We start from the raw sequence: 27,909 nt of genomic DNA on the forward strand, positions 1-27,909 counted from the left end.
GGTGTTTGTGTCTGCATGTGTAAGTGAGTGTGTGTGTTGTGACTGATGGCAGAGGGCCAGCAACACAGCTCCTCCTCAGGGTGGATAAAACAAGACCCACAAATCACCCAATCCTGACACCACCGCATTCCTGCGAAGATCTACAATATTGAGACAAGCCAACACTTCTGTTTGTCTGTGTGTTTAGTTTGAGTGTTTTGTTAGTGCATCGGGTCTCGCACACTATTTTTGGTGTGCTCTTGTACTTATATTAATGTTTTTTTGCATTTGTGTTTCTAGGTATATAAGCCTGAACATGCGTGCCTGCCTACTATGTTTAAGTGTGTTAATGTGCTTATATTTTTGTTTCTTCTATGTGTGTTCACGTGCGTGTGTTTGTGTCTGTGAAAGGGGCGGGGCCGAGAGAGAGTGGCGGGAATCAGGTGTAAATTCAGTCATTAGATGGCTTCCAGAAACCAGCAGAGGAGTAGAGAGGGGCGGGAGAGGAGAAGAGGACAGGTGATGGGAAGAAAAAGGAGAAAGGACATGATTTAGAGGTGTCAAAGTAAAGGAGTGAGAGGAAGTGAAGAGAAAGGGAAGGAAAGAGACAAGTAAGGGATACAGAATGGAAGGGAAACTAGGAGGCTACAGGAGGAAGAGAAAAAGTAAAATGAGAGACAGAAAAGGTAAAACATCGAAGGAAAAGTGAGGCATTGGATAATCTGAGAATCTCACCAGTCACAGTATAATTTCTGGGCCCATCGTTGTGTGTAAATATGGTTCCGACACCTGTTAGGTTCAGGTGGTACCGCTGTATGACTCCACTTGGACGAGTTGGTTCAGACCAGCTCACATGAAGGGAGGAGGGGCTTGAAGCTGTTACCACTGGAGGCTGCACGCCCTCTGGGATGCCCTGGACTGTCACTGCCACCACCTGAACACACATGTACACACACACAGATACAGATGAAAACACACGCACAAACACACACATAAGAAATATAAAACACAACACATTTCTGATATTTTACAGAATGTAAAAAATGGGGATAACAGATGGATTTCTGCTGTGATCATTTATGAATGTAATTAACACGATCACAACCCAATAAAAAAAATGCATCCAAATTCAGGGCTTCTTCTTCTGAGGCAATAAAGACCATGTTGACAACAGAGAAAGACATTTGCTGGTGATTTAATTTATTTCCACAAAAATAAAACAGAAAGAGGGTGAAAATGTGGACAGCAGCACTTCTGTATGTTCCAACCTCCGGCCAAATACAGACGAAAAAAGGGAACAAATAAAGACTAAACAACAACAACTATCAAACAATCAGCATTACTGTACAGAAAAAAACAATTCTATAGATACAGGTAGTGCCACAATGAGCTGTAGTATTTTATTACCATATTTTAACATGTCTAACTATATATACAGTCTGCAGACTATAGCATGTACACACGTTTTAATCCCTGAACTAGCTGACCTGGAGGTTGACGAGTTGCAATGATTAGTAGATTAATTGCCGGCTATTTTGATAATCCACAAATCATTGCAGTATTTTTTCAAGCAAAAATGTAGGACATTTGCTACTTCCAGCTTCTTAAATGTAAGGACTTGCTACTTTTCTTTGTCATTTATTATAGTAAATGAAGAGTCTTTGGCTTTTTATACCGTTTGTTGGACAGAAGAATTTGAAAAATTCGTTTTTTCACATTTTATGGACTGAATGATTAATCAATTTATCCTGCAAATAAATGGCAGATCAATAGATAATGAAAATAATTTTTAGTTGCAATCCTACGTCGGATAAAATCAGATGATCAAAATCAAACGTGAATATGCCAATACTCATATTAGGGAGTAAAAAATTCTATATCAGTATATCGGCTGATGTACACACATTTTTGCCGATAACCCCTCAAATGTGGTTATCACACACTGACAAAGAGGACGGCAGGATATTTTACAACTTTACAATCAACCATATGGGCTAAAATTACATCAGTGCAGGCAAACAGTAACAAGAAATTACCCAAAGCAAGCACCTTTTTAAGCATAGTAATCTCTAAGAAATAACAACTGACAACTGATCAGCGACCGCAATACAACCTGCAATAAGCACTTTGATTATGATCAGATGTGTGGGTTCCAATCAATATCACCATAATGGGTAATCAAAAAGAGAAAACATTACAAATCAGTAAGCAATCCACAGTTATACAAATTATTGCCTTTCAGTACAGTGTTGTGAGTGACCATCCTATTGTAAATTCCTAGTGTAGTATCTGTGGGCCCCTGTGAATGCTGGGTGAATGTGGAGACCACAGAATCACAGGGCAATCTGCTGCTAATGGCAACAGGGATATCCTGCCTTAATAGACTGTCACTAGCACTTCCCCCACCTGTCCCACACAGTGCTATGCAATTAGAACACTGCTACTACAACTAAGGAGACACACGCGCACGTGCACACACATAGACACGCACACACAGGTGCGTGCAGGTATACACACGCAAACACAACGAGGCGGAAGAGAGGAAATAGCAAAGGAGGCTGAGAAGAAGAAGAAGATAAGGAAGATGCAGGGAAAGTGGAGTATCCATCAGTGAGTGCTTCAGTGTGCCGTTAACTCAGATGTCTGTCAAGATTTTGCTCAAATGTAAAGAAAATACAAAAGCCATGTAACCACTGACTGTACGTAAGTGTGCACTAAACATAATAAACTTCTGTGGACAACTTAAAAAGCTGCTCACATGAAAGGATGCCTCACTATAATTTACTATAGACTACATACTACAGACACTATATTCTTTATTTCTGTATACATACTGTAGAAATGAAAACTTGTTGGGACGGGGAGAAATGGGATTGTGAGAGATGTATAGAAAAGGAGAGAAGGGGCGGGGGTGCTGGGCACCAGATGACAGCTGTTGTAGAAGAGAAACTGGTGTTCGGACAGTGGGAAGGAGTGAGGATGAGAGAGGTTAAGAAAGAAACGAAGAGTGTGGCGTTAAGATCAGGGGAATGACAGAAGACGGAGAGCAGAGAGAACAGGACAGAAGGATTCAGAGACAGAGGAGGACCAATCGCTCTTCCTCCCTCTCTAAGTGACCAACCGTATTAGATCAGCACCTTCTGTTGTCACAGCAGGTGTGCATTGTGTGTGCCTGTGTTGGTTTGTCTGTGCCTGTGTGTTTATGTGTGTGTGTGAGGGGGCTGATGCCAGGTAATTGCGGTGGTGTATTAGGTTAGCCCAAGTTATCCCATAATTGGGACTGTTTGGCCAATTTTCACCGGTGTACAAACTAATCCAACTCACTCCCTTTCCACCTTCTGCTGGGAGTGTGTGTGCTGGTTTGTGTGAACATATGTATCTGTGTGTGTGTGAGAGAGGGGGGCAGACAGAGAGAACATGGAAGACAGAGATTGAGTTTGTAGTGTAACTGCGTAAGGCTTTAGGAGGGTGTGTGCATGTATACAGAGTTCTCCTGTTGGTCATGTAGTTTCCAGAAGAGTGCAAGTTTCCAGCCGGGTTGATCTTGGAAGAGAAATGTTTTTGCTATGAGAGGTCAAGCTGGCGCATCATGTGCATCATCCTTTATTCTTTATCCTTTATGATATAAAATGCACATTTTAGATATTTATACTGACACCGACCTGAAAGCTTTTGTGGGCAAAGACCACATGCCTGGGGTTGGATACTGAGGGCCGGATCTAACTCCAGAATTCCACTGGTTACATGTGTGGAGTTTCGCTCCATGCTCCCTCGTCCGTCAACACCCACCTGCTACGTTTTGAGTGCAGCACTGCCGGACAGCTGGAGTGGCGAGACTGAGGAGTTCTCTGCGGTAATTAAAGAATCACGCACGATCGCAATTATACACGTATGTGTTATAAACACAACAACAAACAGACGAAAGTTGTGTTTCCAACCGAAGCATTAGAAGAAGGGAGGACTTTTTTAATTCTGAAAATTAACCGCATGTTTTGATGCTGTTTCGGTGTCTGACTTCCTGTCTGCTCTGTGCTGAATTCGGCTGAATTGATGCGCCATGCTCCAGCATCTGGCAAAAATAGAAGCCTTGTGTATCTGCTGAGGAAAGGTCTGGACTGCAGGAGCTGCAACGGAGTGTATACGCAGCGCAGCAGAGCCAGTGGAAGTACACGCTGCCAAGGCGGATCGAAGACGGACCGAACACGGATTTGGTGGAATTTGGGGGTAAATTGGTACCAGTTCCTGTTTTGTCAGTACTGAAATAACGGTGCTGCTATCAGTATTTATGTTTCATTAATTAATTCTAACATATTGTTGCTGACATGTTGACTTATAATAAACAGGGAGAAAGGGGATTTATCAGCTTAGAGCTCAGTTAATTCTCAGTCTCACCAATAGTCATGTTCAAGTTCTTAACCATCCCTCAATAATGAAGAAGCTTCCAGCGTCGGGCGATTATTGCATGTCTCTGAGCTCCACAGGCATGGCTGTAAGACTATATGACTGATCTCTCAGGGTTCACCCACTTAACCTGGGCTGCACCCTTTGAATGGATCTGGCTATTCTTGCTGCTAAAAAGTTACAACATTAATGTTAACATAATCACAGATTGCTGGCTACTAACAAGTGACAGCCTTATCATGGGTATACCCCCTCATACGCATTGACTTTAAGGGTATGGGAGACAGACAGACGAATGTCATTGACAAAGCAGGTCTGACAAATGGCAATAATACTAGCACATGGTATCAGTGTAAAACAGTTACAAGAATTGAAAAATGTGTGCTTAAAACACAAACTATCCAGATAAATGTGCAAAACTCTCACAAATGTTGACACATTCTTTTTCTCTCTATCTTCATCTCTCCAACTATTTACTACTCCTTCCTCCTCCTTTATACCTGTCCTATATCCATCCATTCCTATTTCATCAATGCCATCATTATTCCTAGCATCCATTTAATATATTCCATAATCCATCCATCACCTATTTACCTATCAACCCTTCACAACCAGTTCAACCAACTGTACCTCCACCTCCCTCCCTCCAGTGACACATCTACATACTTCGTCTTTACGTAAGAATGTGCTCATCAAAATAATGAGATGTTAAATTAGCTTTAAAAAAAAAAGCCAGAAAGACAGTTTTCAACGTGAGCTTTCATCACCCCTAAGCCGGAGAAATTAATTGTTGTGGTGATATCAGCTCGGCTACAGCCAGAGAGATAGCAGGGGGAGTTCTGTGTGAAGCTATTATGGACGCTATCACAAAATATCAGGTAGACTCAGCAAATCCAGAGCCTCGCATACAGGGAGGGAGCGGAAACACGGCTAAATAAAAACTTGTTCCGACATGGGAACAGTACAGAGTTCACACAGTGTGGAAACATCCCACACAGTCATTTCTTAACAACAAAGGTCAGACACAAGTTTGGATCTTTTTTTAAATATCACTTGCAGAACAACTGAGCACCTGAATATCGATGTAAACAATGTTCAGAAATCAGTATCTGAGGGGGGGTTTTACAGGAGGGTAAAAGGTCCTTTCGCTGAAAGGCCACCGGCCAAACAATGGATCAGATGAGCGGCCAACTGCAGAGGACCAACGCTGCAAGGTGGTTGTTGTGATTTACCCAATGTGAAGCAGGGGGTTGCATTTACAGGCAATTTCTCCTTGACAGAACAAAAAAGGAACTGTGATCTTTGCACACTTGTATTCACACAGGTGCGTAGGAGAATAAGAGATGAGTCCGAGTAGCAAAAGCAGCTCTAGCACACTGTCAACTATTAGTGCAAATGTATTAATTAGGTACATCATGGGGCAGAAGAGGGTGAGAAATACACAAACATAAGAATTTTCTCTCAAACAATGTTCTCTCTGATTTCTCTCTCTCTGTGTCACACACACATGCACACACACCAACACAACTTTAAGTCTTCATCCTAAATTAAAGGACTGAACTGAACTACAGCGTAAAGTGGTGCTTAGTTCAGTGAAGCTCAGTCCATCTTTAGAGCAGCCATTAGATAATCATACAGGGGGGTAATGTCTTTATCAAATGGGGTGCTACAACAGAGTACAGTTTTGGAAACTGTGAGAACAGATATTTCCTTTGCAAGTGAAGGTGCAGTCAGTGATATTTTAATGTATTTTTGAACAATAACTACAACGTGCCAATGGAGCATCACAAGTGTTGTTCATCAGTTCCAGTGACCAATTATCTACTACTGCTGAGATTTCAAGCTTTAAGAATAGACATGCTAGCCCTGTTCAATGCATTTGCAAACTTGCAGCAAACCCTGAACGTCAGACTCCTTTAAACTTCAGTAACTTTAATACTGATGCAGACTCATTTTATTTGTCACGTTACATATGTCTTTTATATCGCGACAGGTGAGCATAAGCTACTAATGAGTTACTGAACACAATGATACAACATAGAAAATGTGACTTTGATGAGACAAACTGACACAAAGACAAATGAATGAACAGTCTTACCTGTGTGCTGTCAGTACAACCAGCCCGGTTACAGACCCTCAGCTGGTAACTATATTCCTGGAAAGGCCTGATCCCACCCACATCAGTGAAAGTGTTTTCATCCCCACGGTAACGCTCTTGTCCATCCCGCAGTATAACGTAGTGGGTGATGTCACCTAGTAAAGTAGAAAAGGTGCTTGTCAATATTAAGATAAGATACTGTATAGGACATCTTGAACAACATCTACAGAGAAAGGGCCATTTAGTGATACAAACCATTAGGCCTGGCGGGTGGTTGCCATTGCAGCTGGATGATGTCATCTCTTTCACCTAAGCGGCTCCAACGGGGCGGCGCCACCCCCCATGGTTTGTCCTCACTGGTGGTCGCTGTCGTAACGTGACTGGAGCCTCGTCCAAAGCTGTTCCAGCCCCTCACTCTGTACTCGTAAGTGGTGAAGGGCTCCAGGTCTGAGTCTAGTAGAGAGTAAGGAAGGTAGGAGGGACAGAAGAAAAGGAGCAAAGGAGATATTAATTGAGGATGGGTGCAAGAAAATAAAGAACAAATGTTAGTAAGATTGTCAACACATTGGTGAATTCATTATTTACCATCACTGCAACATTTGTTGTCATGCTTTCGGTTTTTTGGTTTGTTGATTTCCTGTTTTTTTTGTAGTATCCTTTTGTGACATAAGGTGCATAGTTTTAAACACTGAAGTGACTGAAGCATGCTGGGAAACAGGCTGTGACAATCCTTCTGGTGCGGTGTACATACAGGAGCATATATACAGTACATACAGATGCACCTGCACACACTCATACACACATGTGCATTTTTTTTTAGGAGTGTTAAGGGACTGCTGCTGTAAATGAGAACACGTTTTAACCGCCAGTCTGGGACTCTTGTCTTTACTACTCTGAAAACTAAATCAGAAAAAACACACAGTGACATACATGTAAAGAAAACTATCAATGTGTGCATCGACACGTGCCTAAAAAACAGAGTATAGATGTCAACTGGGTGTGGACAATACAGTATATATTTATTTATAGCAACTTACTGCACATGTGGAGCTATCTGTGTGTGAGCCACCTTACATTTTTTCCCCAGAGAAGTATAGCATGATACCCTGCGTGTGTGACTGTGTGTGTGTGTGCGTATGTGTGCATGAGAAACATCTGGTGTATGGTGGGTGGCGACAGCTTTATGTGCCTCTGCCCAGATGGTGTCACAGCATTGCCTAGAAACTCTTATCCTAACCGCCCCATGCCCCACACACACACACACACGCACACACACACACACACACACACACACACACACACACACAAAGCAAAAGAAACCCATACACAGAACCACATTCACTACAGAGGCACACTTAAATAGCAACTAACTGGACACTAACACACACGAAACACATGTAATTATTAGTGCACAACCATCCATACACGTACATCACATCCACAACCACAATTAGTCTTGATTAAACAGACGTAACTACCCAGATAAATAATGTGTGGACAGACTGAAAATCCGGACACACACGCCCACAAACACCGACACACACACACACACACTCCAACTCCCTTTGGGCTGATAAATAGTAGAGAATGTTGAAATGGCATTTAAACGCCCATCTCTAAGTTTTAATGACACACAAGTGTACAGCACGGAGAGCGTCACCACGTTACAGCTATCTATGTGCACCGCAACAGCTGCCTTGGTGTGTGTGTCTGTGTGTTTGTGTGAGTGTGTAGAAGGGCATCTGTCTCTGAAGCCCGCTGATTGCAGCGGCTGACACATTTAGAGTAAATGCAGAATTGGTTTCTGCAGGCTTAAAATTTCTATGAGCAGCGTGTTTCACAGATGGCGTTATTCTGCATTAGCTCTTCTTCATACTAATGGCTCGGAGGACGAAAGAGAGAGAGCGTCCTAATTTCCAGCATAGTCACAGTTTGGGAGCAGGGATACAAATACAATATGAATGATCAAAATGTTCAAAACTCAAATAATTAAGGTATACAGAGGCATGCTGACACAAGAGAAAAGATTATGAGATTGAAATCTGCTAAAAGTAAACTTTAATTGAGCTGAAAGGTAATGCTACTGACGTTAGACATCAGAACTGTGATCATACTTTGACTACAAGAGCATGTTAGACTTCATACCAAGGGAAGAAGCAGGTGTTTAATCTGCTGAACTGTTCAGAACACTAATTGACATGCAAGAAAGTAAAATTTTAGTTTGGAAATGCTCATAAGTCTACTTTGAAGCGTACAGTGAAGAGCAGTGGTGGTAAAAGGAGGCTGAAAAACATGACTGATCAATCAGCACTTGGTGACATGGACAGAAGGCATTGAAGGATACTAATTTGTTTTTTTAAAGATGGATCATTAAACAGGTAAATTTGCTTCTAAGAGATGGCAAAAAATTTGCAAGAAATGTAGTTATTGTCCCCTTGGTAAAAAAAGCTTGTCACCAAAGAAACTCAGCAAACAAATCAAGAAAAGTATACAGAAATGCTTAAAAGAAACTATGCTAATTACTATGGAAGAGAACTAGTTGAGTAATTCTTCTAAATACCAGTCTGTTTTTCCACTGAATGCACTCATACCTGTATAGGTGTATCTGTTGGCATCCCCGCTGTACACCACCTCCTCATGCGATGGACACAGGCTTCCCTCGAATTGCAGGTTCTCAGTGTGTGTGTAACTGTATGTGTCTGCCATTTTGTAAGTGTTCTCACTTTTGTTTGTTCGTGTAGAGAGGCCCGTAGTGAGGGTTTCATGTGTGGTGTTGAGGGAAGGTGAGTATGTTGTGTACGGTGTGTCAGGGTGTGTGTGCGCAGACAGGACCCATGTGCAGGCGGTCATAGATGGATCGAGGTCACAGGCGCCACAGTAAGCTGTGGATGCTGCAGATATGGGACACACAGCGCCCTGCAAACACTGGTGCTGCAGAGAGAAACAAGGGAGAGACGGACAAAGAGTGAGAGAGTGGAGGGGAATAGCAGATAAATAGTAAGAGACAAGGAGAGAAAAAGGGATACTATAAGGTTTAAAATCTTTTTCTCTTTGTGATTTGTTTCTTATCTAATAGAAGTTTACTGTTGTCTTATATATTGTTAGTGAGAATTATATATACTCTGAAGCTTCTCTCATATACATTCACAATGTAAGTGTTTGTGTGTGGTATGCATGGTCCTTAATGACATCATTAAGGCTAATGAGCATTCCTACTCTTTGTCCGTGTGTGTGTGTGTGTGTGTGTGTGTGTGTGTATGTGCCTGTCTCATGCTGACTTAGAAACACACAAATGTCACATGACCCTAGTTGATAGATGGAAGATGGCCCTGTCCCCAACGACAATGAATGTGAGTATGAGAGAGAGACTGAGAGGAACAGAGAGACAGAGAGAAGTTATATCTAACCACTGGTGTCCACTAAACGTGAAAGCACCAGATCTTTTTTTTGAAGCGTTGAAGTCGCTTGAGAATTTATTGTTAATTTATTGTTAATTAATTGTCACAATTTACTGACATAGCAGTCATATGTAAAGTTGGGTTTCAATTGATATCTTTGACTTTGTCTTTCTGTGCATATGGTGAATAAAGTTTTCTTTATTTTTTTTTAATCTACGACACTTTTCCTCTGAATTCTGTGAAGAATGAGAAAAAGTGCTATGACGTCCCCTCTATTAATATGCACTATACTGGAATAGTATGCAAGAAATACAAGAAACAGACTAATTAAAATGACAATTAAAATGAGTAACATACAGCCTTAAAATATCTGTTACCAGACTGATCATAAACAAGCTGCAAATATGTGTTCAATTGTGCAATAACAATGCTCCCATTATTAGAGATGTGGCTGCCGATGAACAGACCACTAGGAGATGCCCTGCTTTTAAAACATCCAGCAGACATGAAGATGACAAAGTGCCAGAAAGCTACAGAAACAATTTTTAACTTAACATACAGAAACAAAATGACAGTTTATAACTTCATTCATAGAAAAGTGTGTTTCAGATTTCCTCATTCATGGTAAGTTAAGTTAACACAACATGGTATAGACATTCATTAAGTAAACACAGACACACATGCTGATGTACACGTCTCACACATTCTCTCACATACAAACACACCTGTATTAACAGGCCGGGTGTGGGCTGGTCAGCACACACGTGTCGTCGGGGATCATAGCCAATCCCATTGCAGCATTCCTCATCCTGACGTATGACTTTTGACCCACAGCATTGCAATGTCACTGTGGCATTGCCAGCAGGCTGCATTGAGGGATATCCGTCATTGCCCACACAGCAAAGAGAGGTTGAAGAGTTTATATACTCCTGACCACAGCAGACGAAACCTACGAACAAAAGAAATATACATCATATTATTGTTTTATATATGTTTTCATTTTAAAACTAACTGTAACAGCTAATTTCATTTTATGGAACACCTTCTACTGTTTATACACAGAATAAAACAAACAAGTTTTGTCTCTAATGAATCAGTTTTAAGTTTCTGAAATCATATTTTGCTGCAAATACCCATATTATTCAAGAATATGCTCAGAATTATATTGGTTTATTTAACTGCATTCTTAATTTCTTTATGAATCGCCAAGGACAGTGACATTACTCACATAGCCTCTGTGGGCTGGCACCATCTTTAATATTTTCATGCTGTGGTTTTACTTCTATTTTTAACAGTGGTATCTAAATTCCCTGTATGTGTCCCTCTGATACAAAGAATATTGGCCTTTCTATTGTTTTCCTCATCACCTCTTCTTGTCCTCCTCGGCTTCTCCATATCTACTGTAAGCAGGGCATCCTCTAATGATACTCATTCTCTTATACTGCCTTTCCTCCGTTAACACCTTCATACCATTTCTGTCTTTTCTCCTGTCTCTCCTTGCTGTACTCTACTGCACTGTCTCTCCTCTACTCTTCCAAAACTCAATTTTCGTCCCCTCTTCAATCCGTCTTTTCCCATCTGCACATAAACAGTATTTAGGCTGCTTTGAATATTAATGTGCATCTTCTCTTATCAACTCTTATATACTTCCTCCTATCCTCTTCCCTCCCTCTTCTCCTCCCCTGCATGCCTCTTTTCCTCTCCTGTATTCATTTCTTCAGCAGTAATATTCAGCCTATGCCGTCGGAAAGAGTGCAGGGGGGAGAGGAAGTGTGTTTTTTCTGAGAGCTGCCATCTCTGACAGTGATAGGTGATGTCTTTCTGCCACCACTTCACCTTCAGCAGCAAGGTGACATTTAAAATACATGCTATCACTCCATTTCCCTGTAAATGTTTTGCAGCTGAATATCAAATTTCAACCATGCATTCTGCAGCTCTTCATATTTTAAATCCAAAGAGCTTGAGAATGATTGACAAATTAAAAAACTGTTGTGGTGCCCTAAGAATCATTCTTGAAGGGGAAATAATGTTTTGGTCTACAGAATCTGGAAAAGCCACTTTCATCTGGCTTTTGTCTTCAATGGGAAAGAGTACAAAAGACATTCATTCCCAGGTCAAATGGCTCTGCAGTAGTCACAGTTGTTTATCGGCTCCAGCTCTGATGGGCAGTGATGGAAACATGGTTCCAGCATGATGCTATGACACATGTTGGAGTGAAGGATGCTGGTGTCTTTGTTGAAGCAGCAAGTATATTGTACATCAGGGGTTCCCAAACTTCAGAGTGCCGTGGCCCACTTTAAAATCTGAAAATCTCTTGCGGCCCACCCAACAACTCTGATCAACACACAAATTCAATTACAATTCCCCCGTCAATAATGAAATGTAAGATACGTTCCGGCTCATAAATAGGTCAGATAAATGAAGAATAACACGTAATTTAAATCACATGTTTTTGTTTTATTAGTTGTGATTACTTTTTTAAATTAAAATATTTAACCATAAATATTTAATGGTAACTTAAAACTTAATTACAAAATAGAAAATGACCTCTCGCGGCCTACCTGCAGTACCTTCGCGGCCCACCAGGGGGCCACGGCCCACACTTTGGGAATCACTGTTGTACATCATTAAGCCTGCGTTTAGTTTGAAAGGGAGACTGAAGTAAAAGATCTAAAAAAAAAGTCACGCCCGTAATATTGTCACTGGCCTCAATGCTGCTTTCGCAAAAAAACAAACAAACCGGCAAACTTCTCTACTGGCAATGGGAAAGGAGTTAATCGCCTACTTTAGAAAAACTATGTATAAGCTAATTTTGAAAGTGGTATTACACAGAGTGGACCTTATGACATAGTGTGAGAACAAAGCCTAGATTTGCACCTAAGACGTTGAGATTCATTAACCCCTAAGTCACTGGGGTGCCTCCCCATCAAGTGCTATACAAACTAAATAAACTTGTTCCCATTTGATGTACATGCATTATACAAATTTAATACCACAACATTCGAGAGAAGCTCAGGAAAACTGACGCTTGTGTGCATTTATTATGGGTAGGTCAGACACAGAGTAAACATGGCGCCTTCTCTCCAGTGGCCCTCCTAATAACGCGAGTTGAGCCAATCTAGTTACTCTGACGTCTTAGCTTAGTTGAGGGCGGGGACTGTCAAGCTCTGGCCTTGCAATGGATTAAGGCAATAATATTGTCCTGCTATGATACTGAGTCAGCAAAGTAACCCCCTGCTGTGAGGATGCCCTGGAAATACAAATGAGCATGGCATGGCACGGCACGGCTCAACTAAAATACCATAACTGTGCTGATGGAAAAAGGACAAATCGTATTTTAATGAGAGAGTGCAAAAGTAAAAGCTTCTCATTTGGAATCAGACTGAAATATCATAAGGACCCCTCCGTCTTCTGTGATTATTTAGTTTAGAGTTAAAATAATCTAACTTTCATGAGCTATTTAGCAAATTTATCCTAACAGTTGATGACATGCTGATCTGTGGCACTATCTACCCCCAGCTGTGTTGCCCATTTTATTTGACAGCAGACATTAAACACTAAGTCATTGCTTTGTATCATGGCCTCGCCCTTTAATGGGGCTGCAGCTAGTTGTGGAGTGATAAATAACTTATTGTTTAACAACCTAATCAGCGCTCACTCTTTGTGAAATGCTGTTAATTTAAGCAATCACTTCACTTAAAGGCCAAAAGCGGAGAACCCCACATATTTTCTCCTGTGCTGTTGCAGTGCATTATATCCTCACCGCATCCATCATAGACAACATGTGACAGGAAAATGCATGTGTATGTGCGTGTGATTGTGTGACATAAAGGCAGTCTGACGGCTAGTAACTCACTTAGCAGCGGCAGCTGTTGCAGAGCGGGGGCTTGGTGGCCAATTCCCCCAGCGCCTTACTTCAGCTTCAATGACGCGCAAATAAACAGCTCAACACTTTTCCAAAATAGCTCCTCTCCACTCATCCCTCGTCCTCTCGGCATCCTCACCTCTACTCCTCCCCTCCATCCGGACACCGGGCCCTCCACGATTACTTACTCATTTGCCTCCCCTTCATTCACTTTCTAGCAGCCCAACTGTGTTTCCATGCAGTGTCCAACATGGTTGTGTTGGTACTCTCTGCACATCTCTTCTCTCTCCAATGCTTTTTATGACTCTCAGAAATGCCAAATTTATCACATTTGAGCTCAGGTTCAGGACTTCTCTAATCATTCCTCTATATTCTACCTATATCTCCCAATCTCCATCACTGTCTAAGTCTTCTCTATCTAGCTTGGTACTTGGTCCAACATTCTCTTATTTTTTATCTCTCCTCAATGCTTTATTTCAATTCCTTTTTTAATTTTTTTTATATCAAACTCTTCATCCTTCCTACATTTCTCTTCACGGTGACTCTACTTGTTCCTCTCTCACTTTTCTCACTTTTCTCATCATTCTCACATCTTCCTGCTGTTCACTCCACTATGGCTCTTTCCAGCTCTCTCTCTGCATCCACTCAGTTCATAGGTCTACATCGTTTGTTTACTGTTCTGTAGCTAAACTTCACTATTGTATTATCACCCATTCAGCAGAAATCCAATCCCTGTCTTTGTAAGCGTTATCTGTGTATGAGTGTGACATGCTTGTACATTCGTGTTAACGTTTAGAAACACACACCTCCTGTTTTCTGTATAAGCTGCGTGTGTGTGTGTGCATGTGCTGACACCATTTTATTACACACCTCTTGTTTTCTCTCTTGCATTGCAGAATGCTTCAGCCCTAATCTTCAGATTTACGTTGGATTTGCATACATTCGTTAATAGCGTCGGGAGCGCTGCGTCAACACAAGGTGCTTAGACAACGTGAATTATTATTAGGGTTTCAGTCATTCCACTTAATGATAAGTCAATATTTAGCCCTGCCAATGAACTACTGATAAAAATGTGTGTTGTGGATTAGGGTTATCCGAGCTCTCTAGGAGACCAAAACCCCTCCACAACTTTAAACAAACCAAACACTTTTAAATACCTGCATATATTACAAGGGGTTCGGCACAAAGTGCAGATCAAGTGCACACATACACAGACTGTGTGCGTGCAAACCAGCATACACACATGCACAGTAAAGCAGCTTTCATAGACAGACTAGTGGCACACACATGTGCACACACGCACTCAATCATACACAGAAAAGACCAAGAATAAATGAGCTGATGTACTGGATGATTTTAGTGTTGCATTTGCATATAAAGTGGCCAACAAGTTACAAAAAATTGCACAACATAAACACTAAGTTTGAAAATGCTTTTTTCCACTTGTGTTTAAAAGCACAGTATGTAATTTCTTTCTCTTGGGGTTTCTCAATTAAAACAATGAAAACAAATGACACCAGTATCGAATAAGGCCGTCACTACTGCCGAAAATGCAGGAATCGGCGAGTACGTGAGTCTATGATCTGAGATCACGATCTGATACCATGTAATTTAGAAACGGGACCCTGCTACCTCCCAGTCAGCTCTGTTAGCTCTGCTTAACATTACACGCCAGAAATCCAATTCTTCTTCGCTGCTTTAAAAGCCAACACAGGAAGTTGTGCTGCGCTGCCCCTGGCAACTACTGTTTGCAGAACAAGTTGATTTCACATGAGTCAAGACGGAGCTAGCAACATGTCAGCTATTCGGCAATATTTTACTCGGGATAACCCCACCAGTAAAACAGCGACATGTTCAGTATGCAAGGCTGTAATTTCGAGGGTGGCACGAGTGTTGCCAATTTCACCACCAGCAAACTTATAAAGCATTTGAAGACACATCACACGAAAGAGCACGACGAAACTGCTCTTCCCAAACTTTATGAGACAGTGAGGGAATACATTTCATGTAGGCTGAAAGACGTGCAGGCAATCAGCTTTACTACTGACATTTGGACCGCCGACGTGTGGCCCATGTCTTTGCTGAGTCTGCACACTGGGTGGACACAGTATCGCTGTCAACATTTGCCCTTCACAGTGTGGTGCTGCAAGCAAACGAGTTCCGTGAGTAAGTTTTAAGGGAATTATTTATTCCTCGATTTATTTAAGTCGCTGTTGCACTATTGTTTTAAACTGTTCTATTTAAAAAGTGGCTGCACTTTAACAGTTTTTAAAGGAATTATGTATTCCCAGGTTTCTTTATTTGCTCTTTTTCGGTTATGACTGACTGTCAAAATAGATAATAAAGAATGTTGTATGGCAATCATTCTCTGCAGGGTTAGTAGTATATACACAGCTGCTAAAAGAAAATAAGATCTTCTTCTTCTTCCTTTCTTTTTGTAACACGCACTGGTATCGGATCGGTACTCGGTATCGGCCCATATCCAAAGCCAAGGTATCAGAATCCCTATCGGGAAGGAAAAAATGGTATCGGAACATCTCTAATTAAAGTTTTTAATCAAGTTATGTTTAGTCATGTTCCTTCATTTCTCAGGGTTTTAACTTTCTGGGATGCATTTGAGATGTAATGTAATGCAAGTACAAAGGTAGCTGCAAATGAAGGATAATAAAAGATGTATTTTATCTTCACGATTAAGGCTTGTCCACTAACAATTTTCAATGATGTCCAGCTTATTATCTTGGTCACAACTTTAAAATGTTTGTTGTTACGTGTAAAGAAAAAAAGAAAAAAAGAAAAAAACAACATCAGCTCTCATCAAACTCTTTATAAATAGTATCATCCTCAAAAATCCAGTACAGGTAGGCTCTAGTACACACGCACACTACAGGAAGGAGTGTGTGTGTTTGTGTTTGGGTGCACGCGCGCACTTTGTGCTCCAGAGGGGCCAGACTATATGTCATGTCGAGAGATGAAATCACAGTGGATTGACTTTCTCACACAGTGCACAGTGTTCCCCTGTGGACACACACATGTGGATGTTGGGCCAGCAAGCACACACATAATCAAAGACACACACATACACGCCTACTCTTTTCCCAGCTGACTGGTTGTCCTCTTGTCTTTCTGACGTCTTTTTTTTTTATCTCAACAACATTACCAGCTGGGCATGTGTGTGACATTGTGTGTACTTGTACGTGTATCTTTCTGTGTGTCTTGAGTTGTGCGTTTAAGTGTGTGTGTGCGCCTGTGTGTGTGTGTGTGTGCTGAGCTTAGGTAAATGCTTTGGTGGCAGTTATATTTTCACCACTCTACAGGGATTCACTAAAAACTGAGACACAGCAAGCAGCTGTTCACGTGTGTGTTTAAAGTGTCAGTGAGAGAGAGACACGAGAGAGCGAGGGACTGAGATGAAGAACGAGGAAGTGTTTGACAAAGAGATTAAACAGGAGAAAAAACAATTAGAAGATGTTGCTACTGCATAATAAAGAACATAACATATTGTATTTTGTAGTATGTGTGTTTTGTTTGTACACAAATGACATTTCACTTATCTATGCACTCAGCAAGAGACATGTATACCAATAGTTTAGGATGGATGAAAAACATGACTATGGAAATAACCCTTTTTACCAATTACAGATACATAAACATTTTTATCCATTATAGAGATGTAACATTGTTAAATGAGGAAAACATGTTCAACAGCACACTGACATGGAGACTCCAAAACAGATTCATTTACCTCAAAAGGTCACCTTACATGCATTTCACTCTATTCTGCCTCTACCAACTCGTTCTAGCCAGAGACGTTCTAGCTAACCACACGATGACCCTCTCGCTCATATATGGATGTATAAATGCGTCCAAGCCTTGGGTAAATCTCCAGTGGGGAGAACTTCCTGTTTTTCAAGTGCAACTTTTTGCAGAAAACGTGAGACAAGTCGAGGCAATTGTGACAGAAGGAGGCATCAGGTCACTCAGTTTTTCTTGTCAACAAGAAATTGAGAGAATTCAAAGAGGAACATTTGCACAAATCACTGATTTCAATATTTTGGCTCACTCTTCACTCTTCACTCTTTTGTGTCAGCGCAAATACAGTGTAAATTTCAGCTGCATTAAACACTATAAGTTAAGTTTGGAAAGCTATGAGCCAAATGAACTGGTTCAACAGAAAGTCTGTTAGTGTTTCTGACACTATCTAAAATACATTACATTAAAAACGTTCAGTGTTTACTCTTAATATATCCACAATGTGTTACATTAACAACATCAAGAGTACCACAAAGGCAAATAAAGCACACACACACACACACACACACACACAGACGCCACAGCAGACTGTCCTCATCGCTGTGCTCCTGACAGCCTCTGGTTTTATTCTTGCCAGTCATTAAAGCAAACCTAATAGAAAAGCCATCATCATAAATACATTAACAGAGAGAGAAATGTCTTCCTGTGTTCAGAGAGCACTCGATCTTCTAAAGCAGCCAGACGCTGCTGTTTGGAATGCACTACTGTTGGCCATTTGCTACCCATCATTGATGAGAGGCTTTTGGCAATGATAAACATAAACACACACACACACACACACACACACACACACACACACACACACACACACACACACACACACACACACACACACACACACACACACACACACACACAGAGAGAGAGATAGACATTCACACTCAGAAACTGATGAGAATCTTGGCAGAAACAATGAAAGGACATGTGAGGGATGTGTGTCTCTCTGCATAAAGAAACATGTAAAAAATACACCTTCGCCTTCAGACACGTATGTAACAGGCCGTCACATGCAGAAAGTGAAGCACACTTGCATCAAGTTGAAGTAATAAACCTTGCACACTTGCACACACTCACACATGCACACATCCACTCTCACAACTCCGCCAGGCTCGGAGTGAGCTAGCTTAACTACTGGGATAATTTCCCTCCAGCAAATGGTCACTGTGCCCTTGAAAAACATATTTGATTATTACTTTTTCTCCCCCTCCTCTTTTTTTCTTTTAGCATCATCACAGCCATTTTCATCACGCGCTCTGATGATGGCACGGCAAGGCGCGTTAAGATAACACCCCGGCACCGCCAGGCTTTTAACACTTAAACGGTGAAAAGGGATATTCAGATTTGTCCTTGAACGTTTGGATGGGGCCTGCTGGGCTGGGACAGAGGGAGGGAGAAGGGGAAGGAGTTAAAGAAATGCATACATTTTTAAGATTCACTTAAAAAGTGAGGTGGGGAGGGCATTTGTGGTCGCACCAACAGTGAGAGATGGGGAAAGTGGGGTTGAAGGGCAGATGGAAGAGTTAAAGAACTGTACACTGTAAAGAAAAAGTGTGAAGGGGAAATGATTAGTGGAGCGCGCACAGTGAGGCAGGGGACTTAGGGAGAGTAAGGGAGCAACGGGAGGCCAAAGACACCACACACGTTCCTTTAAACACCATCTAATCTCACCTAAGTCTTAGCTAAACATCTTACATACAAACTCAGAGAGAGAGGAGAAAAGAGGAGCAAATGAAGAGCTTAGAAGTTGGTCTTGAACCTGCAACACAGGAGGAAAGGCTGCAAGAAAATCAAGGCAGCTTTGTCCAAAAACAAACAGTATTTAATCTACTGGAAAGTGAAATGAAAGCTGTTTAAACAAACTGGCAGATTTGGAAGGGAGGGTTTTAGCATTGAGACTTTGTGTTACTGTATAACATCGAGGGAATACTGAGAAAAGGATTACAGACCATCTCAATAATACACCAAAGACTAAAATTGGCAAGAATGGGAGCTAGGCCTGCCATTTAAGATGGTATATTAGTGTTAGTTGACCAGGTAAGTTTGAATAAAGACACATGGAGGCAGGAACTGATACACAATTGATGAAGTTAGGCTCGTAAATTGGAATAAAATAGACTTGAAGCCTAAAAATAGCACCTTTGCACCTAAAGCATGAGTGAAGCACAAGCCATTACATAAGATGTGCTTGAGAAGGAGCACTATAACAATGAAATCAGACTCCAGAACTGGAGCAAAAGAATAGAGATATCTGGTCAAAGTAGATTCCTGCATTGTTGTCTTCTGACGTGGTGTTGTTTTTCATTGGTGTGGGATGCCCAACTTAGAAGTCACAAATCCAACTCATAGCAATTTTAAATTCAAATAAAATTTGAAAACGCTAATAATGTTTCTAAAGCTAAACAATAGACTATTCATACAATTCTGGTACACATTTGCACTATAAGGAAAAATCAGGCTCTCTCTCATTACAGAGTGACACTAACCACTCAAGGAAAAAAAGAAGGCAGAAAAAAAAGAAGTAATCACAAACACACTCAAAACTCAAACATATCAGAGTGCAGGGTGAGTAGGTACATAGATGTGTGGGTGTTGGATGGGCATGAATGACACCAACTTACACTATAAAGAGGGAGAAACAATTACAAGTCTTTACTCAAGTTTTTTAAATAAAGTTAAACCCAAAGAAAGAAAAACACTGTCCACTGGCTCATCTTTGTATTTGTTTCTTGTGTTTGTCTTGCACAGGTTGTGTGAGGTGATGTTGCTGAACCTGATTCTATTTCACCTCAAATTCACTGAGTTTCTGTTTCAAACAGTCCGGCCCTCAACACAAGTGTTTGTGTGTATTGCATATTTTTAGATGAGTGTATATGTTCATGCAATTCTGTGTGTATACACATGCATGTTTTCTTGTGAGTGAGTGTGTGTTTGTGTGTGTGTGTTTGTGCATTTCTACGTGTGCACATGTGCATGCAAGCCGGTACGTGTATCTGTTGCCAGACGGCTGTCTCCTGGCATTGCTGTTCCCCTGCAGTGTGTGTGTATGGTTGTTGACAGTGTGGACGGTAATGTGTGATAGATCGCACTTCAGGGACCCCATAATCACATCAGCCTAACCTAGTCTATCAGCTGGGCACAATGGGATACCCTTCACTCCTCCTTTAATCTGCTCCATCTAGCTCTCCACCACTCTTCTGTTCTCTCCTGGTTTTTTCTCTCACTCACTTTCCCGTCTTTCTCTTTTTTTAGTTTCCTTTACTTGATGCATATTTTACATTTTTTTAATTATATTTCATACTATTGTTTATTACTTCTGATTGCACTTTATTTGAAGTCTCCTCTCTATTTCTTTCTCTAACATTTTTTCCTTTAACCTTTTTTTTGCACTCATTTTTAAAAAAAACTTATTTGAAGGTACACTATTTCTTATTCTGAATAATTGTATTTTCTCTTCTATATTTTTCTTTTTCTTTCATGTATCTGTCTCTTACTATATCGTTAAAAATACAAAACCCTGGACATGGTGAGAGGCAGCAATGAGAGTGAGTGGTGCCAAGGTTAAGTAGCCTATCCTATAATAGGTGTTGCTGTGTGCATGGTGTGTGTGTGTGTGAGTGTGAGTGTCTTGAAACAGACGTGTGGGGTCGAGGTTGCATAGCCGGCCCCAGGGCACCCCGACAGCGCAGTGCACCCGGCAAATGGCCCTTAGCCTTGCTAGCGCCGCTAGCCCTACGATCCATCATACCATATGTTCTCAATAGGGAAGCTAACGCTAATGACTGATGAGTGGAAGGGAAGGGGGCACATAAAGGAAGGGAGGGGGGAAGAGTGGGGTGAGGAGTACAGGAGGAAGAAAAGGTGGTAGAAGGAGGAGAGAGGAGGAGTAGCAAGAGGCCAGGGGAAGAAGGGGAACAAGTTGAGGAAAAAGTAACAAAGAACATGACAAAGGAGAAGAGGTGATGTGAGATAAATAAAAGAAGGAAGATGGAAAGGAAGAGGAAGTGGGGAGCATATGCACTCCTTGGGAGGCCACATCATATGAAGGATGACCATACAGCCTGCTCAGTTGGGAGAGAAAGAGGATTTAGTGGAGGAGAAGAAAAGGAAACAGATGAGACATAACAAGGAACGATGTGATGGAGAAGAATACTCATCAAAACAAATTAACAAGCAGTGATCTGCCCTTAAGATCAGTGTTTGAGAGACAGTATTGCTGACAATTTATTGTAAAGACAAAATGTCAATTAAACAGAAGAAAATCTGATTTTATAATCAGGGAGCGTAACAAATAACAGTCATGAAATAAAAAATATTTAGAATAAAATTATTGTTTTTCTGCAACTTTTTTGTTAGCATGCATGGATTTATGTGCATGTAAGGATCGTGTGTGTGTGTGTGTGTGTGTGTGTGTGTGTGTGTGTGTGTGTTTGCAGATAGGCTAATGGAGTACTATAGGCCTGTCCATATGGGGCCATTGTTTATGTGTGATGAATAGAGTCCACGTGTCTGTCTCTGGCACTCAACACTGAGCGAACCCTGCCGAGGGCACCCTGTTGACTCTGTGTGTGTGTTTGTGCGTATGTGTAGTTGCAGGTAATATGTCTATACGTGTGAAAGTGTGTCTGTGTGTATGTGTTTGTGCGAAGGAGTGAGAATGAGTGTGTATTTGTCCTGCTGTGTGCTTGGCAGTGCCCTCAACGGTGCCATCCCGAGTGTGTTTCATCATCATCTGCCATGACAAAGATGTCTAATGACACACACATACACTCTCATACGCACACACACGTACGGTCCCATCTGTGCCATGGTATCCGGGTGCTTTGGGACACGGCGGGAGAGGAGGAAAGGGAAACGACCCCACGTTCCTGCACCATGTGTCTACCTCAGCCCTCTTTGCTTTACTCTCTTCTCCTATCATTTTCCATCTTTTCCCTCCATAACACACAGACGTCACCAGGAAACTCTGACAAATTCCTGGTCAGAGTAACTTATCCAGAACGCTCGGCAGCCCACAAATATTCACCCAATGTGCTTTAATTTTGGCCAAAAAACTTAATTCAGTGGAGAGTCTTTTCATTGTCTCCCTCTTATCTAAACATATCACAGTTTATGTTTTTGTGTTTCTTTCTCTCACCTGGGACATATGTGTGCACTTCCCCCCTCTCAGCATCACCGCAGCACACCAGGGTATCATCTACTATGTGGCCTCCACAGCACTGGACCCCATAGCCATCATGGAGGCTCCCACTACAGCAGAGCTGGCCACCTCTCATGGAGTAAGGAACCCCCCCACAGCAGCTGTCACCAAGCCCCACTGAGACCCGGGCCTGTGAGTGGTCAGGACAGCAGTTTTCATCTACAAAGACAAGGACAGATGAAACACTTGAACAACGTAAGAAAGGGTAGACTTCAGTCAAGTGGAAAAGAGAAAACTATATGTAAGTGTAAACATAAGAAGTGATCTATGACTCACTGTTTTTTACATGAACATAGTATCCGCCACAGCACTGGTGGTCAGGGAGAGCTGGGAGCAGTTTGCCATCGCAGCACGCCAGACCGGAAGAATTATTCAAACTCAGGTAACTGCCCTCACAGCAATGATGGTGCGCTTTCTTTGTGTAGACCATTCCACTGCAGCAAACCTGGTTGAAATACAGTTGCACCCACGTGTGAGAGTATGTAAACAAATGCCAGACGGAGACAGAGGCACATGTTTGCATTAAAAGTATGGGACTATCTGCCATGAAGGGGAAAGATCCTATGCAGGGCTACACACCCTAAAAATATAGTTGAAGGGGTTTCTTCATATACACCACAACTAAAATACCTAGATGCATTATTATCTGCATCCCTTCCATCCTGTTAAATCTCTAACTTTTCAACATTGACAGTGACACTAGTGGAAACAAGGGACAGTGGTGTATTGTGGGAATTCCTGATTTCTATCCTGGATGCAGAAATGACTTTCTTAAGTTAAGTTAAAAATTCCTATTTGTTATTAAACAGTACCATCTGTGTTTTATCAACTTTCACATAAGCAGCCAATGTGCTTATTACTTTTTTTGATAATATTTTTTTTTAATTACAGATCAGAGACAGTTATGAAAGAGAGTTTGTTTGTGGCTTTATGGGAACATCAGAGTTTGAACATAAAACTCTGAGCATAATAATAATATAATACTAATATCATATGATTTCATTTAGGACATGACAAATACTGTTTTATTAAACATCAAAGCAGACTGCTAGTGTTGTACATACAATGTAATAGATGTTTGTGTACACTGAGTGTACACTGAGTACATGTTTGTGATATGGGGGATTTTTTTCCAGTTAGTGTGGGTTTGTGTGTGCTCCATCTAAGCATGTCTACTTGCAATATTTAAGAGGCAGCGTATGTGTGTATTTGTAGGTGTTGGTTTAAATGTTGTTATTCAATATGTGTCATTGGCTGCTGTGGGGGTAAATGTATGGTGCCGGTATCACAGTGCCAACTTGGCTGGCATTCAATGACACGAGAATGGAAGTGAATGCTGATGACAAGTTAATCTGCTTAGAAAAATTAATCAATGAGAGAAAGACCATGTATCCCACAAACATAGTGTGTGCTTGGAAGAGGAAATGTGGGAATGTTTATTCGTCTGCAGCTCTCTATGTTTCTATGTGTGTGTGTTTTTGTGACTAATATCCTGAGGGAGTACACAGCAACAATGTCTACAGCACTTCAGATGAGCAGCCAAAGTAAAGACCCTGGACTTGTATCTTGTTTTACACATTGTTGTCGTTGTACAGTGCAGGTTTTAATAGAGTGTGTGTTTAATGTAGTGGAGGGGGGATTAAAGCAGAAGAGACATTCAATGAAAGAGGAGCAGAGAAGAAGAGGGGAGAAATATTACTCCACCCATCATACAGAACAAACAGAATACGTACCGAATGATCAGAAAATAATCACCTGAATATCAAGATTGAAGCAGGACGTCCCACACACACCATGACTGGCAGGACACTGCAGGTATGAACATCTGAACCTTACACCGCCTGCTGACTCTTCCCCCACGGATGATGTGACCCCTGTTGACCCAACAGCACATGACCTCAGGGTCCGTCTTAAGACCTCATAGCCCAGCATGATACCACTGGGTCTTCCTGGACGGGACCAATCCAACCTCACCACCCTGACAGAGAGAGGGGAAGAGAGAGACATAGAAAGAGAGAGAGATAGATGGGTGTATGATCTCCTTCACACTCCTTTCACACTAGTGGGAGACACACATAAACTTGTGCACACACATGCATGCATTCATGCATGGTTAATGCCTGACAAAGTTGAGTTACAGTGTCAGGGTGTGTGTATCTTTATACACTTCTCACTATTGATTTTCCTCTTTTTTTTTATCTCTGACATCTTTGGCAGGGGGAAGACCTGTGTAGTAACACACAGAGTTACAACTTCCACAGTCTCCCAGACAGAAAATATGCCACAAATCACCACTTCCTTTGCAACTGTAAGACTTGCAAGGTTGTGATTTAGGTCAAACGTGGGAAGCAGTGATTTTAAATGTCATTAAATTTAACTGACTGCAAATAAAATGTCAGTTTACGTTCGTATTTTATTAGTTTTGGAAGCTATTAAAAGGCAACTTCAAATAATCTCACTACATTACATAGTCATATACATCAATACATTATTGTATGCTGAAATACGCTATTAAGCATTTAAATCTTGATGAAGATGAATATGTGAAAAATCACTGTGTCTTCAAGGAGTATAGTTGTAGTCCATTTGCCCACAGAATCTGCTTTAAAAGTACAATTGATATTGTGTAATAAAAATAATGTTTTTTTTTATATTCTTTAGTGAAATATGGGTTGGCAAGTGCCGAGTTAAATCAAATTTTCATGCAATCCTGGTGCACATAGCTCCACTGTTGTGTCAAACCTGCAAATCGACCATTTGTGCTGCTAAAAAGGCTGTAAAGTTTCATGAACCTGGAACAATGGCACCACTCTAGAAATGGTTAATATGAAAATTTTGAAAAATAGTGATAAGAACATATCAAAAGTAAAAGGATAACTTTGGAATACTGTTTATTACCTGGGACTGATCACTTGTGCATGTGGTGGGGCCAGACCAGCAGGCAGGTCCTCCACAGTAGTTGTCTTAGTAACATTACTCCGCACACATGCATACACGGTACACACCTCCACCTGAAACACACAAACACACAGCAGACAAAAAACATGATGCGCATGTTTGTGTCTTTGGGTGTGCATGTCTGTTTATGTTTGTGTGTGTACCTGTACGTTGTAGACAGTAAAAGGCAGCAGGTCCCCCAGCAGGTAGGACCCTGAGCTGTTGTCCACACTGCCATGAAGACGGTCATTAACGTAGATGTAGTAACCAGTAACTGCTCCATTGGGCCGTAGAGGAGGGAGCCAGAGCACACGTACTGTGCTGCTGTTAACTGGAACCACCTCTGGAGCGGACATCCCGTCTGGCACTGAGGACGAGCACAGTGACCCAAAACTGTTTATTTCCTAAATTACAACAGACGGGGTTTTTTTTACAGCTTAAAGATATCTTTATCTTTAAACATTCATGTTTGAGTTGTGGTATAAAACCAGTGCTCTCAACATAAAATGGAAGCTTTTACTTATGATCTCCCTCAACTGTTGTAGTCATGTAAGAACAGAGCTTCAAAAGATGGGATTGGTGTTTTCTGAGGCACATTTTCACACTAGTAAAAAAGAAATTACAAACATTCTCATTCTGGGCATCTTTTTGAACATCATCATCCATCAACACTTTTAACCATCCCTTATTCGAGCAGTGTATATGCTTGAGAGTGTGAATATGAGCAAAAAAGTTGGATAGAGACAGAGAATATGACATAGAGAGAAAACACAGACTGTGTGTTGATGTGCGTGTAAGGCAGGGCGACTGTGTGTCTGTGCATTAGTGAGGGAGGGAGACCACCTGTGTGTCCGCCGTGTGTGCAGTATGGCGTTGATAATGCTATCTAGCAGTAAATGAAATGTAGAGCAGTGGGCTGGGTTTAGATAAGTACATTGGCAGCAAATGAACTGGCTTAACTTCTCTTAGCTGAGTGCATTTTCACTAAGAACAATAAATTGATTCTTTATTACATTTTCTTTGTAGTGTCATAATAATAGGAATAGTGAATCTTTCTCTGAGACAGCTTCTACCTTTTTCGGTGTTGTGTTACTATATTCTCTCTCTCTCTCTCTCTCTCTCTCTCTCTCTCTCTCTCTCTCTCTCTCTCTCTCTCTCTCTTTCACTGTCAAAAAGGCACATTGTAAATAAAGCAAAACTCCAGTGGTGATTAATATAACATGGGAATCTGTAGGAAAAAAGTTATAACTCCAGAGGCAGAAGGATGGAGTGAATGAAGAAGAAGGTACAAAGCAAAAGTCAAAGAATGGGGGAAAGGAGATAGAATATTAATTTAACAGTGTAACCTTTTCTTGGCACGAGGTACTGACAATGGAGATCAGTTTGAGAGTAAAAAAAAGGTAAGAAGGAGACCCAGACACAGAGGAAGAGGGTGAGATGGTTTGTGAGACAGGTAATCATACTGACTCCATCTATTATTCTAAGTGAAAATGCACTCAGCTAAGAGAAGTTAACCCAATTCATTTGCTGCCAATGCACTTACCTAAACCCAACCTACTGCTCTACATTTCATTTACTGCAGGATGTTATTATCAACGCAATACTGCACACTGAGCCTCTTTCACTCATATACACACACACACACAGACACACACACACACAGAGAGACACGCACACACATTTTTCTTGCCAATTAGTCCTGATGTTAGCATTGCCCTATAGATTGAAGGCCATGTTAGGATGGTTGGTAGGGTTGAGCTGAATTAGTTAAAATATATTTGGTGTGTGTGTGTGTGTGTGTATGTGTGTGTGTGTGTGTGTGTGTGCGCACTCTTACGGCTGTAAAATAATGAAATTACCTCCAGAGCCCTCTCAGTTAAACGAGCCGTGCTTTGCCTTTAGCACCTAATGATTTTCTAATGTTTTTAATGCACTTTTTATTATACTGCTCAGATTAGAGAGAAAGAGAGAGGCCTCTGACATATGATTATACTGAAAAGAGAGGGAAAAGAGACAGAGAAATGGCCAGAAAGAGGGACTGAGCGGGCAATGGAGACGGAAAGAAAACAACAGACAGAGTGAGTGGCCTCTGACATATGATTACATGGAGTGATTTGAAAGATAACCCTTAAATGCTGAGAGACTGGTCTGAGAGTTGAAGAGGGAAATGGAGAGAAGTCTTGATGACTGAGTTGGATAGCCTGTGAAATTCATAGCTAAAGAT

At 41.3% G+C, this 27,909-nt stretch overlaps 1 protein-coding gene across 1 annotated transcript in view; it reads right to left on the reverse strand.

The window, feature by feature from the left end:
• ush2a (Usher syndrome 2A (autosomal recessive, mild)) overlaps positions 1 to 27,909 on the reverse strand; it is a 196,771-nt gene that overhangs the window by 49,262 nt on the left and 119,600 nt on the right. Inside the window, exons 57-66 of the mRNA XM_073463862.1 lie at positions 25,850 to 26,052; positions 25,647 to 25,759; positions 24,504 to 24,726; positions 23,025 to 23,193; positions 22,686 to 22,907; positions 10,602 to 10,825; positions 9,070 to 9,409; positions 6,734 to 6,931; positions 6,479 to 6,633; positions 715 to 913 (exon numbers count right to left, since the gene is read on the reverse strand). Of these exons, the coding sequence (XP_073319963.1) occupies positions 715 to 913; positions 6,479 to 6,633; positions 6,734 to 6,931; positions 9,070 to 9,409; positions 10,602 to 10,825; positions 22,686 to 22,907; positions 23,025 to 23,193; positions 24,504 to 24,726; positions 25,647 to 25,759; positions 25,850 to 26,052 (2,046 nt within the window). The remainder of the gene's footprint in view (positions 1 to 714; positions 914 to 6,478; positions 6,634 to 6,733; positions 6,932 to 9,069; positions 9,410 to 10,601; positions 10,826 to 22,685; positions 22,908 to 23,024; positions 23,194 to 24,503; positions 24,727 to 25,646; positions 25,760 to 25,849; positions 26,053 to 27,909) is intronic.

Source organism: Pagrus major, chromosome 4 (assembly GCF_040436345.1).
Source record: "Pagrus major chromosome 4, Pma_NU_1.0".
Classification (NCBI taxonomy): domain Eukaryota; kingdom Metazoa; phylum Chordata; class Actinopteri; order Spariformes; family Sparidae; genus Pagrus; species Pagrus major.